Below are 18,226 nucleotides of genomic sequence, written 5' to 3' on the forward strand. Positions count from 1 at the left end.
CCCAGACAACTATCCAATGCCACGCACAGATGAACTATTAGAGAAACTGGGACGGGCCCAGTTCATCTCTACCTTGGACTTAACCAAGGGGTACTGGCAGGTACCGCTAGATGAATCTGCTAAGGAAAGGTCAGCCTTCACCACACATGTAGGGCTGTATGAATTTAATGGATTCCCTTTCGGGCTGTGAAATGCACACACCACCTTCTAGAAACTTATAGATAGGCAACTGCAGATTCTTCCAATCCTGCTAGGAGACTATCTTGACGACGTGGCCATATTTTCTGACTCATGGGCAGAATACCTGGAGCATCTCTGGAAGGTCTTCGAGTGTATACGAGAGGCAGGATTAATTGTTAAGGCTAAAAACGTGTCAAATCAGCCTAAACAGAGTGACTTACCTTGGACACCAGGTGGGTTAAGAAACTATCAACCCCCTACAGGCCAGAGTGAATGCTATCCAAAAGTGGCCCATCCCAAAGTCAAAGAAACAGGTCCAATCCTTCTTAGGCTTGGCCAGATATTACAGGCGATTTGTACTGCAATACAGTCAGATCGCTGCCCCACTGACCAACCTAACCAGAAAGAAACAGCCAAATGCAGTTCAGTGGACTGAAGAATGTCAGAAGGCCTTTAACCAGCTTAAAGCGACACTTATGTCTGACCCTGTGCTCAGGCCCCCAGACTTTGACAAACCGTTCCTAGTAACCACAGAGGCATCCGAGCGTGGTGTGGGAGCAGTTTTAATGCAGGAAGGACCGGATCAAGAGTTCCATCCTGCCGTGTTTCTCAGCAAAACGCTGTCTGAGAAGGAAAGCCACCTGTCAATCAGCGAAAAGGAATGCTACACCATCGTCTACGCGCTGGAAAAACTACGCCCATACGTTTGAGGACGGCATTTCAACCTGCAAACAGACCATGCTGCGCTGAAGTGGCTTCACACCGTCAAGGACAATAACAAAAAACTTCTTTGGTGGAGTTTAGCTCGCCAAGATTTTGATTTTGACATACAACACATCTCAGGAGCTTCTAACAAGGTGGCTGATGCACTCTCCCATGAAAGTTTCCCAGAATCCACTGGTTAAAATTGTCCTTGAAACGTGGAAATTATTGTTAGTTTTTATGTAATCAGTAGTCTATCCAGAGGTGCATGCATCTTATTAACTCTGTTTTCTCCTAGAGCTCCAGGAAGAAATCACAGCCAGTGTGGCACAGGCTGTGCAGCACCATCTGTGATTTGGGGGGTCTGTCATAACCATACAGCTAAGGGTAGCCTAGAATTCCTCCTTGCTCATAAGGGATTAAGAAGCTCAGATAACCTGGTTGGCACCTGACTAAAAGGACCAAAGGGGAAAAAAGATACTTTCAAATCTGGGGGGGAGGGGGAAGACATTGTTTGTGCTCTTTGGTTGTGTGTTCTCTGGGGAAGCAGAGAAGCATCAGGTCAGAAAACTTCTCCTAAAATCATACTAAAATGAGTCTCAATAGTGCAAAAAAGAGTAAGTAAATAAGGCAAGATGCCTTAGATTATCTTTTGGTTTTAGCTTGTGAATTTTCCCTGTGCTAAGTGGGAGGTTTATCCCTGTTTTTTGTAACTTTAAATTTTTGCCTAGAGGGGAATCCTCTGTGTTTTGAATGTGATTACCCTGTAAAGTTACCTTCCATCCTGATTTTACAGAGGTGCTTCTTTTACTTTTTTCCCCTTTATAATAAAGTTCTGTTTTTTAAGAATCTGGTTAACCTATTTGGTTGGTATATTATTCTCAAGCCTTCCGAGGAAGGGGGTGTAGGGCTTGGGGGGATATTTTGGGGGAATAGGAATTCCAAGTGGTCCTTTCCCTAATTCTTTGTCTAAATCACTTTCTGGTGGCAGCATACCATCCAAGGACAAAGGATTTGTGCCTTGGGGATGTTTTTACCCTAAGCTGCTAGAAATAAGTTTAGGGGGGTCTTTCATGCGAGTGCTCACATCTGTACCCTAGAGTTCAGAGTGGGGAGGGAACCCTGACAGGGCAGGAGGAGGAGGCCTGGAGCGCGCTGTGCTCAGCTGTCTCCAGATGGTAGGTGGCCCCTGGCCAGCTGGAGTAAGTTAGAGCAGCCCCTAGCTCAAGCCCGGTCTGGGCAGAGAACTGGGGAGTGTAGCTGTCTGTTTGCTCTCAGCTTCTCTTTCCCACTGCTCTGGGCTGCCCAGAGCAGTTGTGTGGGGAAGGGGAGCCAGCCTGCACTCGGGGTAGGCTCAAGCAGAGCCCGTGGAGCTCCTGTGTCCTGCTCTCCCAGAGGTTTCTGAAGCCCAGTGGGAGCAGACCATGGGGCAGCCAGCTTCTTTCTGCTCCTCTAGGGCAGGGCAACAGGCAGCCAGTGAGGGCGCCAGTGAGCAGTTGCCGCAGGCCAGGGCCCACCTTTGCTCAGTGGTGCGGGGCTCTCCCCAGAGCTCCCCACCCAGGGCTGCAGGGCAGCGCGGGAGGCCCCTCCTGGCACTCCGTAGTGACAGGGCGGATGCCAGTGGGCGTGGCACCAGTTCATGGGCACATACCCAAGGGCCACAACCTTCAGCCTCCAGCGCCACCAGGGGTCCCCTTGGCAGGTTGGACCCTTTGTTTTATAACCGCAAGACTTTGGTTATAAGTCTGATCCAACCAAACCCAGCTTTCTAAAGCCCTTGGGCCAGATCCTTAGCTGGTGTAAATGGGCACAGTGCAGTTGACTTTACTGGAGTCACACTCGTGGAGCCTGGGGCCTTTTAATGCAAAACTAAGGCAATTTACAGACAGGTGCAAGTGGGGCTCACGGGAGCTGAAAAACCTTTCCAATGTTTCCAACAATCCAAAGTACCCAAAGTGAAGGCTCTCATCATCATATGTACCCAATGAACAGTCCATGGCCTGGCCTGGCATGCCGGGTCTGTCCGAAATGGCGATTCTCTTTCAGCCTGGGTTTAATGACCAACCAATCACAAACTCAGCAGAGTGGCTGAAGCAGCAGGCCCCTGGAAGGATGCTGCTGTGATGCTAAGCAGTGCCAAGGGGTTCACTCCTTCTGAGCCCGGCCTTCCTGACTTCATTAAACCCTCTTGGCCGAATTCTTCCCCTGCCTTCCACCCCTGCAGCCCACAGTGTAACTGGCCCTAGGATTCAGACCTCCCTCGGTTTCATTCAGATTTGCGCCCCCGGAAGCCACAGGATTCACCTGCAGCCCGGCCTACTGCCCCGCATGTCAATGGGAGGATCGCCAGGGGCTGCAGCCCTGACACGCCGGTGAGGGGGGTCATGGGAATGCCCGGCCGGCACAGAGACAGACTTTCATTTCACTGCCAATTTCCGTTGACTGGAAAGTACATAATCATTTCAACCAATCATTTCGGGCCAAACGAAACGTTTTGTTCAACCCAACCCAAAACGTTTTGCTTCAATTTTGAGCATTTGAAAAGGTTGTTGACTTTTTAAAATAGAATTAAAAGAAACATTTAACTGGAGCCTTTCTGAACCAGAAACCCGAAATAGCGTCCCAAAATGTCAAACACCAAACGTTTTGATTTATTTTGTAAACATTTTTTAAATTATTTTTGACCAAAATGATTTGGCAAAACTGAGAACTTCCGGGAATACTGCCAGGCTGCCCCAGCTGGGGCGGTGGGGTTTGGTTTTGTTTGGTTGGTTGTTTCTTTGTTTTGTTTTGTTTTGTTTGGTTGTTTTTTTGAGAAACAAACAGTTTTGTACAAAAAGTTTGCCCCGCTCTCTAGCTAGTAGCGTACTCGGCTTCTAGCGAGAGTTTTTCCTGAGTCAGGACCATACAATTCAGATGCCACTGAGTGGCCGCGTTTCCCTATTGTAAGTGAAAAAGCATGGTACGTAGCCACCCTGTTTGCTTCCCGTCTCCTCCTGCGGCTTTGCGTTCCGCCGGGTTTGAAACCCGTCCGGCTGCCCTAGCCCACGGGAGTTCCAGCGGGGGGCGCACTTCCCGCCGGTGCTGGCATCAGCCCTAGCAGGGATGCAGTGACAGCGGTCGGGCGTGGCTCATGTCCTGAGCCGGAATTTCAGCAGCTCTCGCTCCTTGGGATCAACTGTACCGGGATTTCAAACCCCTTCCCCTTCAGCGTCCCGAACGGTATCCCACAACTCCCATGCAAATTCAACACACTTAATCCGCGATGGCTGAGTGGCCTGTAGTTGTCTGACTATACTACAGACGGTCAGGATTTTGCTTGTATAAATATTGGGTAAATCCAGGTAAGGAACCTTCTTCTCTCTTTCGGAGGGCTGGGTTTTCTCCGACAGATTATACTATATTGTTACGTTTCTAGCAGTGAAGCATTTCAAATATGGGTACGATTTTCAAGCGTGGCGGGGGCCCACTGTGATGCGCGGTAAAGGGGGCTGATTTTCAGAGCACCGCGGAGCGCTTGCTCTCTGAACTTCAGCGTCTCCGGCTGGGCAGGCAGAAAACATCATTTTCAGATAAAAATTTCCCAAACCAGAAAAGGGCTGGATCCAGCACTCGTTGCTCAGGTGAGTAATCCTTGCTCAGGGAGTTATGGTATTCATATCAATGGGCCTACTCCAGTGAGTAAGAGTTTTGTGGGGTGGGGTCCATAATCTGCCCGCATCCCTTGTGCACTCAAATGATCACCCACTGAACTCAAGGGGCGCGTTGGGTGCAGGACACAGTACACGTCCCTCTTAGAGCAAGAGCCTGGCGTCAGCGGGACTGCTCAGCTGAACAGAGTAACTCCGCTGCGCACCTAGGACCAGGATCAGGCCCTTAGACATCCAGCTGTGTGGGGCGGAGAGCAATTTGCTGCCAGCTCCTAAAGACTCGGGGCTGTACATAGTCATCACAAATACTCATTGGCATTTCCAAACAGCGCGTTGCTGCCCCAGACATTGCAAACCAGCAGGCTAGTGCTAGATGCTGGGGACAATTCGGGGGAAGCCCCCCAAGACCAATTGACCGGTGTGGGCTTGCGGCAAAATGAACGAGGGCAATACAAAAACAGAGCCGCAGCCTGGCCAGGCGGGCAGCGCCCGACAGTCTAATCCTGACGGTGACCCCGGGAAGTCTCTTTCCCACTCTGGGCCTCGCTTTCCTTCCCCTATCTGTGAAGGGAAAGTACTCCTGGCATCTCCCCCCGACTGGACACTCGGACCCATTCCGGCTGGGTGGCTTTTTTCAATTTAACTTAGGCCCCTTCCCACACAACAAAGTAAACGGAAACCGCACTTTTACACCTTACTAAGCGCACCCATCTGGGGGTGACACCGGTATAGCGGCATCGTTTTAATTCACCTCCCTTCGTTTGCACCAGTAGGCCTTCCCCATGTAGACACGGCAGCGAGTTCTGGGGGGGGGGGGGGGAGGGGGGTGTCTCTGTGTAGTGTAGCCCAACCGGTCTGTGCAGCGCCTAGCACAAAGGTGCGCCACTGACTGAGGCAAACACCCAGTCCGTCTGGGCTGCCTCTCCAAACAGCGCTGAGTGAGTAAAACCCTGTTTCCAAAAGGCTGATTTCAGTGGGCTTTGTCTCCGGCCTGATTTCCCATTCACTAACCGGACTGGAGGGCAGAAGGCTCTGTCTGCGGTCAGGGTACAGGATCTCACGAACTTAATCCGGGAGATTAATCAAACCCAGAGTGATCTGATCGCGCAGCGGCTCTGGAAACTCGCACGGCCCCTGCCCTGGAAGGAGCGGAGCGGAAAGCTGACCTGGGGCACGCCTGACTAATGAGGGAGAGGTCACAAATTAGCTCAGGGGATGGGGAGGTTAAGCTACTTGCCTAAAACCAGTGAAGACAAGTGGACAACTTGGCTTTAAAGATGAAAACCCCACGCGATGCTGCCGGCAGAGCCATTTATTGCAGTGACATGTCCAAGGCCATTAGGAACAGAACCGCTGACCCTCCCGCCCCCTCTTTGGGATCCGAAGGAAACGGGAGTCAAGGGACCGATGAGTCCGGGCCAGAATGACTTTATGGTTCATGCGGAATTGGGTCTTCTGCAGGCACAGCTCGGATCCCTCTCCCTTTTCGGTGCTGCCCTGCACCCCGCAGGGCCCCGGCGGGAAGCGAGGACAGGGAGAGGCAGGCGATGTGGGGAACAGCCCCGCGCCCCATGGCTTCCCACTCCGGGCGAGTCCAGGAGCACAGTTCTGGGCGCTGACTACTCGCCTTGTCCTGGGCCGCGGCCGGGGGCTTCGGTCTCAGTGTCCCGCCCCGCCCCGCGGCCCGGGCTAGCCATGGCCCCGAGGGGACCCCGTGGAGCCCATGGGGCCGGCTCCCTGCCGCAGGGGACGCTGCTCCTCACTCCCGCGGGCGCGGCTCTGTCCCTCCGCGGCCGCTCCAGCGCCAGCCCGGGCCCCCTCACATGGCCGGGACGAACCTCTCCACGGCGCCGGGGTAGGGCGCATGGCGCAGGTAGGCGCCGGGGCCGCCCAGCTGCGCGCCGGGGCTGTAGCCGTGGGCCAGCGCCGGGCAGGGTCCGGGGGACATGCGGCCGTAGAAGTCCCGGCTGTCGCCGCCGAGCTGGGGCGAGGCGGACAGGGCCAGGCGGCCGGGCGGGTACAGCTGGCCGCTGCCCTGCGCGTAGGGCCCCTGGGTGAGCGGCAGCGGCGCGCCGGGGCCCGGGTACGGGTAGGGGCCGGGGCCCCCGGCGCAGCCCGGGCTGGCGTAGGCGGCTCCAGCGAAGGCGCAGGAGCTGGCGGGGGCCGGGGCCAGCTCGGGGCTGAGCGGGCGGGCCGGCTGCGGGGCGAGCTGGGCGCCGGGCGGGCCCCCGAGGCCGAAGAGGCGGCGCGGGGCGGGCGGCGCGGCGGGGTAGCAGGCGGCGGGGGCGCCGAAGGCCCCGTCGGGCGCGGCGCCCGGGTAGGTGGAGAGGTCGCTGCGCTTGAAGCGCTTCCTCCGGCGCAGGAAGCTGCCGCTCTCGAACATGCGGCGGGCCGCCGGGTCCAGCGCCCAGTAGTTGCCCTTGCCCGGGCGGCCCGGCTCCCGCGGCACCTTGACGAAGCAGTCGTTGAGCGTCAGGTTGTGGCGGATGCTGTTCTGCCACTTGCGCGGCCCGTCGCGGTAGAAGGGGAAGCGCTCGGTGATGAAGCGGTAGATGCCGCCCAGCGTGAGCCGCTGCTCCGGGGCGTGCGCGATGGCCATGGCGATGAGCGCGATGTAGCTGTACGGGGGCTTGCCCCGCTGTGCCGGCCGCTTCCGCCGCCGGCCGGCGCCCCGCGGCCCCGCCTCGGGGGGCCCCGGCTGCGCCTTCGCCGGGGGCATGATCAGGAGACCGGGCTCGGCTGGGCTGGCCCCGCACAGGGGCTGCTGGCTCTCCGCCGTCATCCCCGGCCGGCGCCTGCCCCTGGCGCCCCAGCTGCGCCCGCGGGGCTCCCGAAGCCGGCGCGCTCAGTCCAGGAGGGGCGCGGGCACTCACTGCTGATGGGCGCGGCGGAGGCTCGGTGCCCGCGCCGCCCGGGGCAGGGAGGACGGTGACTCCAGACCCAGGGCTGCGGGAGCCGCTGCCCCCATCACCATGAACTTGTGCCCGGCTGGCCGCTGGGCAGGGAGCCCGGGGCGGAGGGGCGCCGCCGCACTAGGGGTATGCCATGGCCGCAGCCCCCGGCGCGCAGGTACCGCCGCCGGCCCGGCAAAGGAGGCGTGGGGGCGGAACTCCCTCCTTTTATGTCTCCTGCTGAGCCGCGACCTCCGGCTCCTTCTGCGCCTGCAGTACCTGGCAGCCGGCACTCCCACCTGCCCGGGCCTCCGCCCCCAGCGCCTTAAAGAGACAGGCTGGTCCCGGGCCCAGCCTCCCTGACGCACCTGCAGGAAGGCGCTGCCCTGCCCAGCGCCCTGGCAGCCGGGGGGATGCCCGAGCCCTTCCCGCACCTTCCCAGGTAACGCCTGACTCCGGAATGGGCGCGGCGCAGGACAGGAGCCGGCAGCCCGCAAAGCAGATCACCTGCCACGCCGGCTCCTGCCAAGGCCGGAGCTGGGCCCATGCCCGCGCTCAGGCTCGGGAGCCCCGTGGACAGCTGCGCTCTGGAGAAGCGCTGGAGCGTGGCCAGGCGGGGTTGGCGCCTAGCTCTCCCCTGGGTCAGCGCAAAGCGCCAGGAGAGGGGCCCCCTGGGCTGGGGAGAGGCACCTGGAGCCCGCCCGGCGCCAGGACATCGTGCCCAGGGCTCCCCCACTGCTCTGGCAGCGCCTCCCGAGAGTGGGGCCCCGGGGCTGTAACTCTGAAATAGCGCCTTGTGTCCTGGAGCGCAGTCCCCGAACCGTCCGGGGTTTGCACCGCCGGGGATCGGACCCCTACAATCGGCCTCGGATCCCCTGCGGTCGGCGCCTCCTTGGAGAGAGGGGCCCGAGCGTTCTCCTGGGTTTGCGCAGCGCCTGGCACGGCGGGGGCCCCGCGGCCAATCACAACAGCTGCGTGAACAGAGTATGAATGATAATCGCCTGGATGCGCGTTTCTGAAGCGCCCCTCACTCGGCTCAGGGCCCCACCGGCCGGTAGCGGTAAAACTCTGCCGGCGCCATAAGAACCGCGGCGAGCGAATCACACAGCAACGAAATCCGCGTCCGCGCCAGGCCCCCCCGATCTGATTCGTTCGGTGCTGGGCTGGGACCTGTGCGGAGTAGGAGGAGCGCGGAACTGCGGAAAAGCGGGGCCGAACCCGTGTCCAAGCAGGGAGAACGGTTTAAGATCGACACGAGGAGCAGGCTGGTCGTGTTCAAACGGATTCCCTGAGCTCAGTGCATTTCGATTGCAATGAGTTAAAGTGACCAGAGCCTAAACTTTTCTGTCTGCAGGCCATAACCTATTTCATGCAGTGCTGAAATGCCCCCTATATATATGCCGTGGGGGGGGGGGGGAGTGTACAGGGCTATCTCTCACTCCTGCGCACAGCGGATGTAGGCACCAGAGAGAGGAGCTGGGTGAGGAATGATCTTTTATTGAACCAGCCTACTCCTCCGAACTTTTGTTCTGTTCTAGTCTTGTTAATTAGCAGATATTGCTCCAATCCCGGATATTACCTCACCCACCCTATCTCTCTGATGTCACAGAGTCATAGAATATCAGGGTTGGAAGAGACCTCAGGAGGTCATCTAGTCCAACCCTCTGCTCAAAGCAGGACCAACCCCAACTAAATCATCCCAGCCAAGGAAGGAGATTCCACCACCTCCCTAGGTAACCCCTTCCAGTGCTTCACCACCCTCCTAGTGAAATAGTGTTTCTTAATATCCAACCTAGACCTCCCCCACTGCAACTTGAGACCATTACTCCTTGTTCTGTCATCTGCCACCGCTCCTGTCTCCAGCTCCATTCTCTTACCTTACATTTTAGACTTGCGGCCAGGACATCTGGGTTTGGATCCCGGTTTTCGCACCATTTTATCGGGTTTTGCACTTTCTCAGAGATTTGCCAACCTGTGGCTTTTAGTGACTTCTCGCTAGTAAATTGAATATGAAAAATAAGGCACAGGCGCCATCCCCTGCGGTGTATTTTAAAACCCCAGGTAATGAACCAGAGAACAACCCCGACCGAACACGCCCCTTCCTTTTATGCTTTCAAAAGACAGACAGTCCGGTCCAACTCTGCGGTGTGAACACATGCAAAACCCGACCCCAGCCCTACCTCTGCTCCTCCGATTTCCCAGCGCTGCGTCTGTGTCTCTTCCTTGTTAACAAGACGGTGACATTAACACACCCCCGGGGCACGGTGCTGTACAGTACCGGAGGAGGAAGCTATTCCCAACGAAACTGAAGCAACGTGGCTTTGGGCATGCCAACGGGGAGGCTCTGTATCTTCGCACACAAACGCACCGTGTGTCAGGTTCCTTCCGCAGAGCGTGCTGGGCTGCGGATGGATTCTGATCATTATGAGTTAGGGACAAGAATAAATACTGCCCTGCGAGGTGACATCCGTTTGTTGGTGGGGGGTTGGTTTTCCTTCCAGCATTGCAAACACATTTTTTCAAGTGGAGAGCAGGAGAAAGGCAGGCAGCCTGCTTCCCCCCTTGCCCCCCCCCCCCGCCCAGCAAAATCAGTCCCTGTTGGTGCCACCTGCCATAAACGCTTGGGGTATCCAAACGAGCCACCAAGCCCCAGGGCAAAGCCGGGGGCAGACCCTGAGCGGGTGGGAAAGCGGGGTGTGATTCTGGGCGGCAAACCGCCGCCTTCCACTCACAGGGACAACGCAGATATGAAGGGCCTGATCCTACAGACCCAGGACAGTCACTGTTTCACATACACTATAATCTAGATCTCGCCCAAACCTGTAAACAGTGCCCTGGATCCAGCACGTTTAGAGCTGACAACATTAGAACCTTCCCTCTAAGGATCCTTAGAATCGTAGAATATCAGGGTTGGAAGGGACCTCAGGAGGTCATCTAGTCCAACCCCCTGCTCAAAGCAGGACCAAGCCCCAATTTTTGCCCCAGATCCCTAAATGGCCCCCTCAAGGATTGAACTCACAACCCTGGGTTTAACAGGCCAATGCTCAAACCACTGAGCTATCCCTCCCTTGTTGGTTCCTGCCCACCGGCCTGTATGAGGGATGGAGTCTGTAGAAGAGAAGAGTGAGGGGGGATTTGATAGCTGCCTTCAACTACCTGAAGGGGGGTTGCAAAGAGGATGGAGCTCAGCTGGCCTCAGCAGTGGCAAATGACAGAACCAGGAGTAATGGTCTCAAGTTGCAGTGGGGGAGGTCTGGGTTGGATATTAGGAAACACTATTTCACTAGGAGGGTGGTGAAGCACTGGACTGCGTTACCTAGGGAGGTGGTGGAATCTCCTTCCTTGGAGGTTTTTAAGGTCAGGCTTGACAAAGCCCTGGCTGGGATGATTCAGTTGGGGCTTGGTCCTGCTTTGAGCAGGGGATTGGACTAGATGACCTCCTGAGGTCCCTTCCAACTGGATATTCTGTGATTCCAGGGTGAGGCTGTAGTGGAAACAGCTCCTGATCCATTCACAGTCCCCAGGCTCGGCCTGAAGGTAGGCAGGGGAGGTTTGTGTTTTGCCAGCAAAGGGAAAGGGTTGCAGGCTAAAACCCAGGTGCGGTTCCGATTTCCAACCCTGAGTGTTCGCATGTACTGAGAAAGGAGGGACACTGCCCAAGGAACTAGTTTAATTCCAGTTCTTCAAGACCTGCTCCCGTTCGATTGCCCCTTCCCCGCAGCGCCGCGTGTCCGGAGCAGCGTTCTGCGTCCCGGTGCCTCTGTGCGCAAGAGCGCGCCGCGTTCGCACGGACAGCGCCCAATGCTCCGGTTCGACTGGGGAGCTGTAGAAAGGGTCCTCGCAGAGCCTGGCCGATTCCAATGATTCCGTTAGTGTCTTTGCCATTCACAGGCAGAGAGAGTCAGTTGTCAGCTGCCCTCAGCCCAGGCCCATGGCTCCCACGCCAGACACGGCTGCAGTTTAGCTCAGTGGGCAGAATGGCTCGGCTCCCTCGGGTTCAGCTTTTGGATTTTCTCAGTCAGCTGAAAGAAAGGGAGTACTTGTGGCACCTTAGAGACTGTTAAACCGCAGGCTGACTGTCCGGCTCTCCCTGTGCCCCGCTTGCACTGCCTCGCCCGCACCCTAGGGAATTGCCCCAGCCAGCCTGCGCGCCTGCAAACCAAACCCCGCTCCTAAAGCACCCGGGCACCTGCTCCCCGCGGGGAGCCAGGCGCTAAGCCCGGCGCTCGGTGCGCGCAGGAGGTAGGGAACAGCAGCCCGGCACTTCGGAGCTGAGGAAGCCAGGTTTCCGGCACTGTCCAAGCCCCGCCATCATGGGGACTGACAGCAGGCAGGAGAGAAGCGCCGCCAAAGCCTGGAATGAAAGTGGTCTGGCCCTGCGTGAGGGCTAGCGGTGTAATCCCGCGGCCGGGCTGGGAGGCCTGGAGCGGGGCGCGCTCTCCCCTGGCGCTGGGGTGGGGCACAGGCAGGTTATTTTGCCTGTTTACATTTGGTGGCTCAGTAAGTTACACGTGAGTGTTTCTTCACAGCTACAGTAACAGCGTTTCCAGTCTTCCAAGGCGAGTAAATAACAGTTCTAGAGCAAGCAGGGAGAAGAGAACCTAAAACCCGAGAGAGGAGGGAGTTAGCTTCGCTCGTGTCCCCCTGGGAAGGACGAATGCGCTTCTCTCAGTGGGTAGCCTGGACATCACTTGGAGATGCTGTGTCCTCTGGGATCACAGCAGGAATGGCAGAAATTCCAGGAGGAAATGGGTTATGTGTAGCCCTGTAACATGAGGACAATCACAGTAACACAGTCTGCTGCTGACCTGTAGCCTCGGAGACCCTGGCTCCTGTTTTAAAAGGCAGTTAGGTCCCGGGGAAGGACTGGAATAACGCACCTTCCTCATGCCACCAGCGATTTGCTGCTGTGGCGGTCACTCGCTTTGCCACAAGCTAGAATTGACTCTAGCAGCGCGGGGACAAGACACCTGGGGGACCTGTGCTGGGGCCAATGCCGCAGCCTGCAGCCAGAACTGCTGACCACTGAGACTTGAGGAAAGGCACCATTAGACAAAGGAGGAAGAGCTCTGCCGGCTCTCAGAGCCCGTCTTTGCAAGGTTGGCAGTTAGGGAAAAAACCCAGCAATTCATAACTTTTAAGTGGAGCAAATCTGATACGGGAATCGTTGAGCAAGATTAAATATGGGACCCTGCCAGGTGATTTGACAAAGTCACTGGTAAGAATATAATGGCATATGAAAGGTTAATATTTCAGTGAGCCTTGTGTATTCCCAAAGTTGTGTATGCAATTGCACACCTACATTCATTCATGCATTCACCACAGCTGTATACCCAAATGGCTAGACACCCAAATACTCATTTGGTATAAACCAATTGCTACTCAGATTGTAGATCTTTGAGGCATTGACAGTCTTTTCGTTCTGTCTCTGTACAGCTCCTAGCACAATGAGGATGGTCCATGGCTAGAGCTCTTAGAAACAACAACACAAACCACAACACAAACAATGATAAATAATAATCAAGTACACACAGTTTCAAGAACTCTGCATGCAATTACAGTAATTGCACATGGAAAAGTGGTGCTGTTTTGCATGAATTCTTACACATGCTTCTGGGCCTCTCTCTACTGAAAATCTGGGTCTGAAAAGTCCATCCGAACTTTCTGATTCCAGAAAGCGCTCAGATATTATCCTAGAGTATCCAACATCTCCCTCCTTGTTCTGCTGAAATTTAAGGACAAAACTACCATTGACGTCAATTGTCAGCCCAAATGCACGCAGGAAGCTCTCCGGTACCTTTGAAACACCTGACACTGATGTGCCCTGCTGCCCACCATGATCCTGTAGGGCCCAATGCTGAGCACACGAAAGTCAAGGGCAACATGCCATTGCCTTCCATGGGAGCAAGATCAAGTCCTTAGGTGGCTCATTTAACCGTAACATTATAACTTTGTATATAGGGCAGCTTCCTTTCCTTTGGAATATAAAACACCCAGAGACAAATAGGAGTTGATCTTTGTGTTCTGAGGGCGCATCAGTAAGGATCTGCCTTCTGCCTTTTGCATAGCTGGGTGCATAGATAAACGTGGCTTTGGGCAGGGGTTCTCTGTCACTGCTTCTGGGAAATGTGGTCAATGTTTCATTCATACCCAGGCCCAGCAGTGTCTTTTGCTGTGTCTATCACATGTCTCTTCTTGGCTGGCTAAGTCTAAGGATCCAGCCCTGTGTAGAGCAGAACTTCCCTTTGTTCTAAGCCCCATTGCATTTTCATTTCACACTGTGTCCCCTTCTCCTCGACCAGATTTTTAGCTGAATCCTGCCGGCATGCAGGTAGAAAAAGGGCATTGGCCGCACTACACTGGGGTTTGGCTGCCAGGGCACAGGCCGCAATGAGCACTCAAGAAAGTTCTAGGAGAGCTGGCTGGCTGCTGTGCCCTGCATAATGGATCCCTCTCCCCAAGGGGGATGTGGTTTTTGAAGCATGGTAATTGGTTGCCCTCAGCTTCTAGTGAGAATTGCACGCTGTCATCACTGGCAAATGCCAGCTCTCTGCCACTGGTCAGAGAGATAGCAAAGCCCCGGCATGTTGCCCTGAGCTATCCTGTAGGATCTTGTCCTGAGCTGCAGGACACTCTGCTCCTGCTCCCTATGGTCATTATGGGCAGGATTTGGGCCATAAACAGAGCAGGCTGGACACTGCAAAAATGGCATTCGCCGACTGCCATTCACATTAGGAAAGCTAAGCTGTGTTCCTACCCCTCCTTATTCACTGCCCATGGGAACAGAATTGGATTGGCACAAATGTCTGGCTGGTCTTTGCATGAACAGTCACGTGTGGAGAAGGGTGTTCCTGGGCGTTCAGGAATACGTGCTCAGTTCACTACTCTCATTGTCCAGTCAGGGAGCAAAAATACCACCACATGACTCAGTGGTAAACACACATATGCATGCACCAGCCATCCACCCCTCCACCCCTCCATAGTTACTTGGCGGGCTGTTGCAGTTGGACATAGCCAGAGATAGGAGAGAAAAGGCCGGGGCATCAAGATGCGACCTCTTTCTAAAGGCTCTGCTCTAGCTCAGCAGTAAGTTCTGAGGCTGATGCAGGAATCAGTGGGTGAGGGTCTTAGGCCTTAAAATCTGTCAAACAATAAAGGGGGTGCAATTGGTTGCAACCCGAGGATTGGGCCCTTATTTAAAAAAAAATCTTGTCTCTCGGTAATTGTCTTGGGGGAAGAGATTAATTGTTTAAAAAGAGAACAAAAAGACAGATGCTTTTAGCTATCCCTCATCTGCACTAGGTCTATTGACTTAACAAACAGGATGAACAATCTGTTGTTGATTAAAGAATTGGAGGTCATTTTTTTAATGTGACAGAAAGTGTGCTAAATTTGGATCAGTGTTGGCCACAATAAACACACTAGCATATTTAATTCTGCCTCTTTGACAAATAAAGTTTTGAAAAATTAATTCTGGGTCAACATCCAAATTTCTCAGTTTAAATTTTGTGTGTGCTAAGATCTGCAGTCCTCAACTGAGCAAAGCTGGAACTGACTTTCAGGATCAGGCCCCGCAGAATTTAGCCATATGCGTCTGCCCCACTGGCTGTCATTCCCCAGCCTCTGCAGCGGGGTGCTCGTTAGTTCTACTACATGTAAATGAATAATTCTAGCCAGAACGACACACTTTTGGAACTCCTAGACATAATTTCCACACATGGAAAGGTTCTAACCTCTTTGGGTCCGATATCCCTTACACTATTCCAGTTTTACAAGCGAGGACATTGAGATCCACGGAGTTACGTGGGTGTGAATCTGTGGTGACCTGGTGGGGAGTCAGGCTCCATATTTGCTATTGAGGGTTTTAAAAAAAATTGCTTAGAATCTAAAATGTCGCAGACTCTCCTGTCCCTTTGCTGTCTACCAATAGTGGCTACAAATATGGACCCACAGAGGGCAAATCCTGCTCCTCTCACCCTCTCAAGCAGGCTCAGTGAGGAAGAAAATCCATCCTAGTGCACAACCTAAGGCCTGCCTCAGGGCTGTGGGAGGAGAGAGCCATAGCGTTAGCAGCCCTGAGCATGGAAAGCCTTGTTTGCTGTGTAAGATGGCTACATGTAGGCCAGCACAAAGGACTGTGATGGGAACAGGCTGGAAGCTGGTTCACAGGATGCCCATTTATCTGCATCCGGTGGCTTTAGCGCCTCGTACCAATGATGCCGAGTCTGCCCGGTGTGCGTGTGTGCCTGTATTCGGGGGTGTTTGGCTGTGTGGAAGGCCCAGAGCCTGGCTCTGGGTAGGTCAGGTGGATTTCACCTCAACAACCGCCTCCCCCCTTCCTCTCTGCCCAGAACCTGATTGCTTGGTCTCTGTGTGGGTGAAATGGCCTTCACTCTGAGGCAATACACTGAGAGAGGTTGGCATCATGATTAGTAATAGTGCATACTAATCCTTCATTAGTCCTAGACAACACACCATTCATCCATTATCCTGGTAACTCAAATCACCACGTTTAAGCAGCAGATTAAATGTATTAAATACCTATGGAAACTCACAACCAGTGATTGCTTTATCTATGACTACGAAAGACGCTGAATAACAAAACAACACAACAGACAACAGGATGGGCAGCATAAATAGGAGCTAAGGAATCAACACATCTCTCAGCCCTAGAGTGATGTCCCTTTATTGAGAGGAACCCACTGAGTGTAGATTTAACACTAGGTTTTGTCTTCTGTTAATATAGTTTTTACCACTGAACAGTGACAAGGGCAGGGTCTTGCCAAGTGTTGCTATTTTGCGAACAGCAGCTATGCAAATCCACCATGCCCATTAAAAAGGAAGACCTGACTCTGGCAGGGAATAGGCAAAGCATTTTAATGCTCTCTTTGGAAGCTGAAAGTTGCTTGCTATGCTTGATTGCAGGCCTGGTGAGTTTTGCATCACTGCTGTTCCACCCACATCACTATATGTCAGCGCCTCATGAAAATCCCCAGGCCGGCATCTTTGAATAGCTCCTAGGCTGCCAGCATGAGAACAGGCTCTTTATATTTTGCCTATCAAATCACCAATTTGCTCTGTCTGTTTACAGGTTAGTAAAGTGTAATTCCATAATAATACTAACAAATCAGTGATCCAGTCCAGCTTTACTTGGAAGTTCTGCCTGGCTTGAGCACCGTAGCTGAAATTCACTACTTCGCAGAGAGCCTGTACCAGCCTATACGCCATTTCAGTCCCGCTTAGCGGGGCAAAGAACATTGCAATAACAGAGCTTAACAAAGGCTATTGATAGATACCCTTGGACCCAACTTTACACAGTGAGACAGCATTCATAATCCATCTCCTTATGCTCCTGGGGGGTTGTTAGACCAGAACAACACCCTTTGGATTACAAGATCCGTCAGCCACTTTCCAGAGACTGATGGACTGTCTGCTGAAAGAGCATCTAGGAATCTGTGCTGCAAACCATGATGGTTTTCAGGAAGGCTTGGAAGGAACCTCTGGAGCACTTATGAGCAGCGTTTCAAGAGGTGCTAATGACAGGTGTGAGTATGGACCCAAACAGACATTGCTAAGGGTACAGAGAAATAAAATCTCTCGGGTATTTTCATGGATCAGAAAGAAAAGGCAATGACCCAGGCAATGATGGAGGCTAAATCTCCTACGAACAAGAGAATAGAGAAGTCTTTATAGGGCTTCCTCCACCTCACAAACAAGGAACACCCCCAGGCCATTTTCAGAGCAACTTTTCAGAGAAGAGCCCCCCACTTGAACACTTACATAACACTTTATATTTTCAAAGCACTTTACAAACTTCAATTTATCTAAGTGTATTGAACTGACAGAGGCTAAGATGCTGTTAGTTGATGGATTTGATAGTAAATATCTCAGGAGACTTACCTAAGGCCTTTAGATAGCAGAGATGAGAGACTTGGGAATGGGAAGACAAGTTCTAAACCCGTCTCAGGGTTGGCTCCATCATATACATGCAGAGAAGCCGGATCCTAACAGCAAGTATTGACTGGAGGCCAGATGGAAGAAAACACGGTGGAAGCCAAAGTTGGATAGGTTTCTCAGTGACACAATGAAGGCAGAAACTGATTGGAATGAGAGGTGAACAGAAGTAAGATAATCAGTATGGCCAACCTCAAAAGTTTGAGTTAGGCCCTTCACAAAACCATGAGAGTGGCCCAACAATTATAAGATTTTATTTTAAAACAATGAAATCATGTTCGTTGTCTTTCGATTTTTGAAAAAAAAAGAAAAAACCCTCCCACCCCCTGCTTGTGTGAGACCATTCCAGAGCAGCCGGCTCTGGCAGATTTGTACCCAGGAAGGAGACTTTGGCTCTGGCCTCAGGAGCTCTCTCATTAGCAACACCCTGAGGGATCCAGTCCCTCATTGGCACTAATCTTATTTGAGATTAAGACTGCTTTCTGGACATTTAAATGTACTAAACCAAGTTCCAGGCTTTGTTAGCCCTACCTCAATTAACATTGTGCCACAGAGTTCCATATTTGCCCTTTCCTCCAGCCCTGCATCAACCTTGCCCATGTCGCCCCATGTTAGTCTTGCGTGGCACCAGCCCCACATCTGCTGCCCCCTGCAGCTGCAGTCCCACCAGGCCTGAAGTTGCAGGGAGGGAGAGGGGAGGAGGGAGCAGACTGACCCATTGCTCACAGGAGGGGAAGGAGGAAGGGAGCCACCCTGAGCTGCTGAGCTCTTTCTGCTCCCTCCTCCCCTCCTTTGAAAATGGCATCCGCTGCTCCCTGCCCTACCTAAAAACATTTCAGTCCTGAGGGT

General features: G+C 53.7%; 1 protein-coding gene across 1 annotated transcript; it reads right to left on the reverse strand.

Moving 5' to 3' along the window:
- Positions 1–6,351: 6,351 nt before the first annotated feature.
- On the reverse strand, positions 6,352–7,314 carry FOXE1 (forkhead box E1). The gene has a single exon (XM_077816538.1). The coding sequence runs from the start codon at positions 7,312–7,314 to the stop codon at positions 6,352–6,354; it is 963 nt and encodes a 320-aa protein (XP_077672664.1).
- Between the last annotated feature and the right edge of the window lie 10,912 nt (positions 7,315–18,226).

Source organism: Eretmochelys imbricata, chromosome 5 (assembly GCF_965152235.1).
Source record: "Eretmochelys imbricata isolate rEreImb1 chromosome 5, rEreImb1.hap1, whole genome shotgun sequence".
In the NCBI taxonomy this organism is placed as follows: domain Eukaryota; kingdom Metazoa; phylum Chordata; order Testudines; family Cheloniidae; genus Eretmochelys; species Eretmochelys imbricata.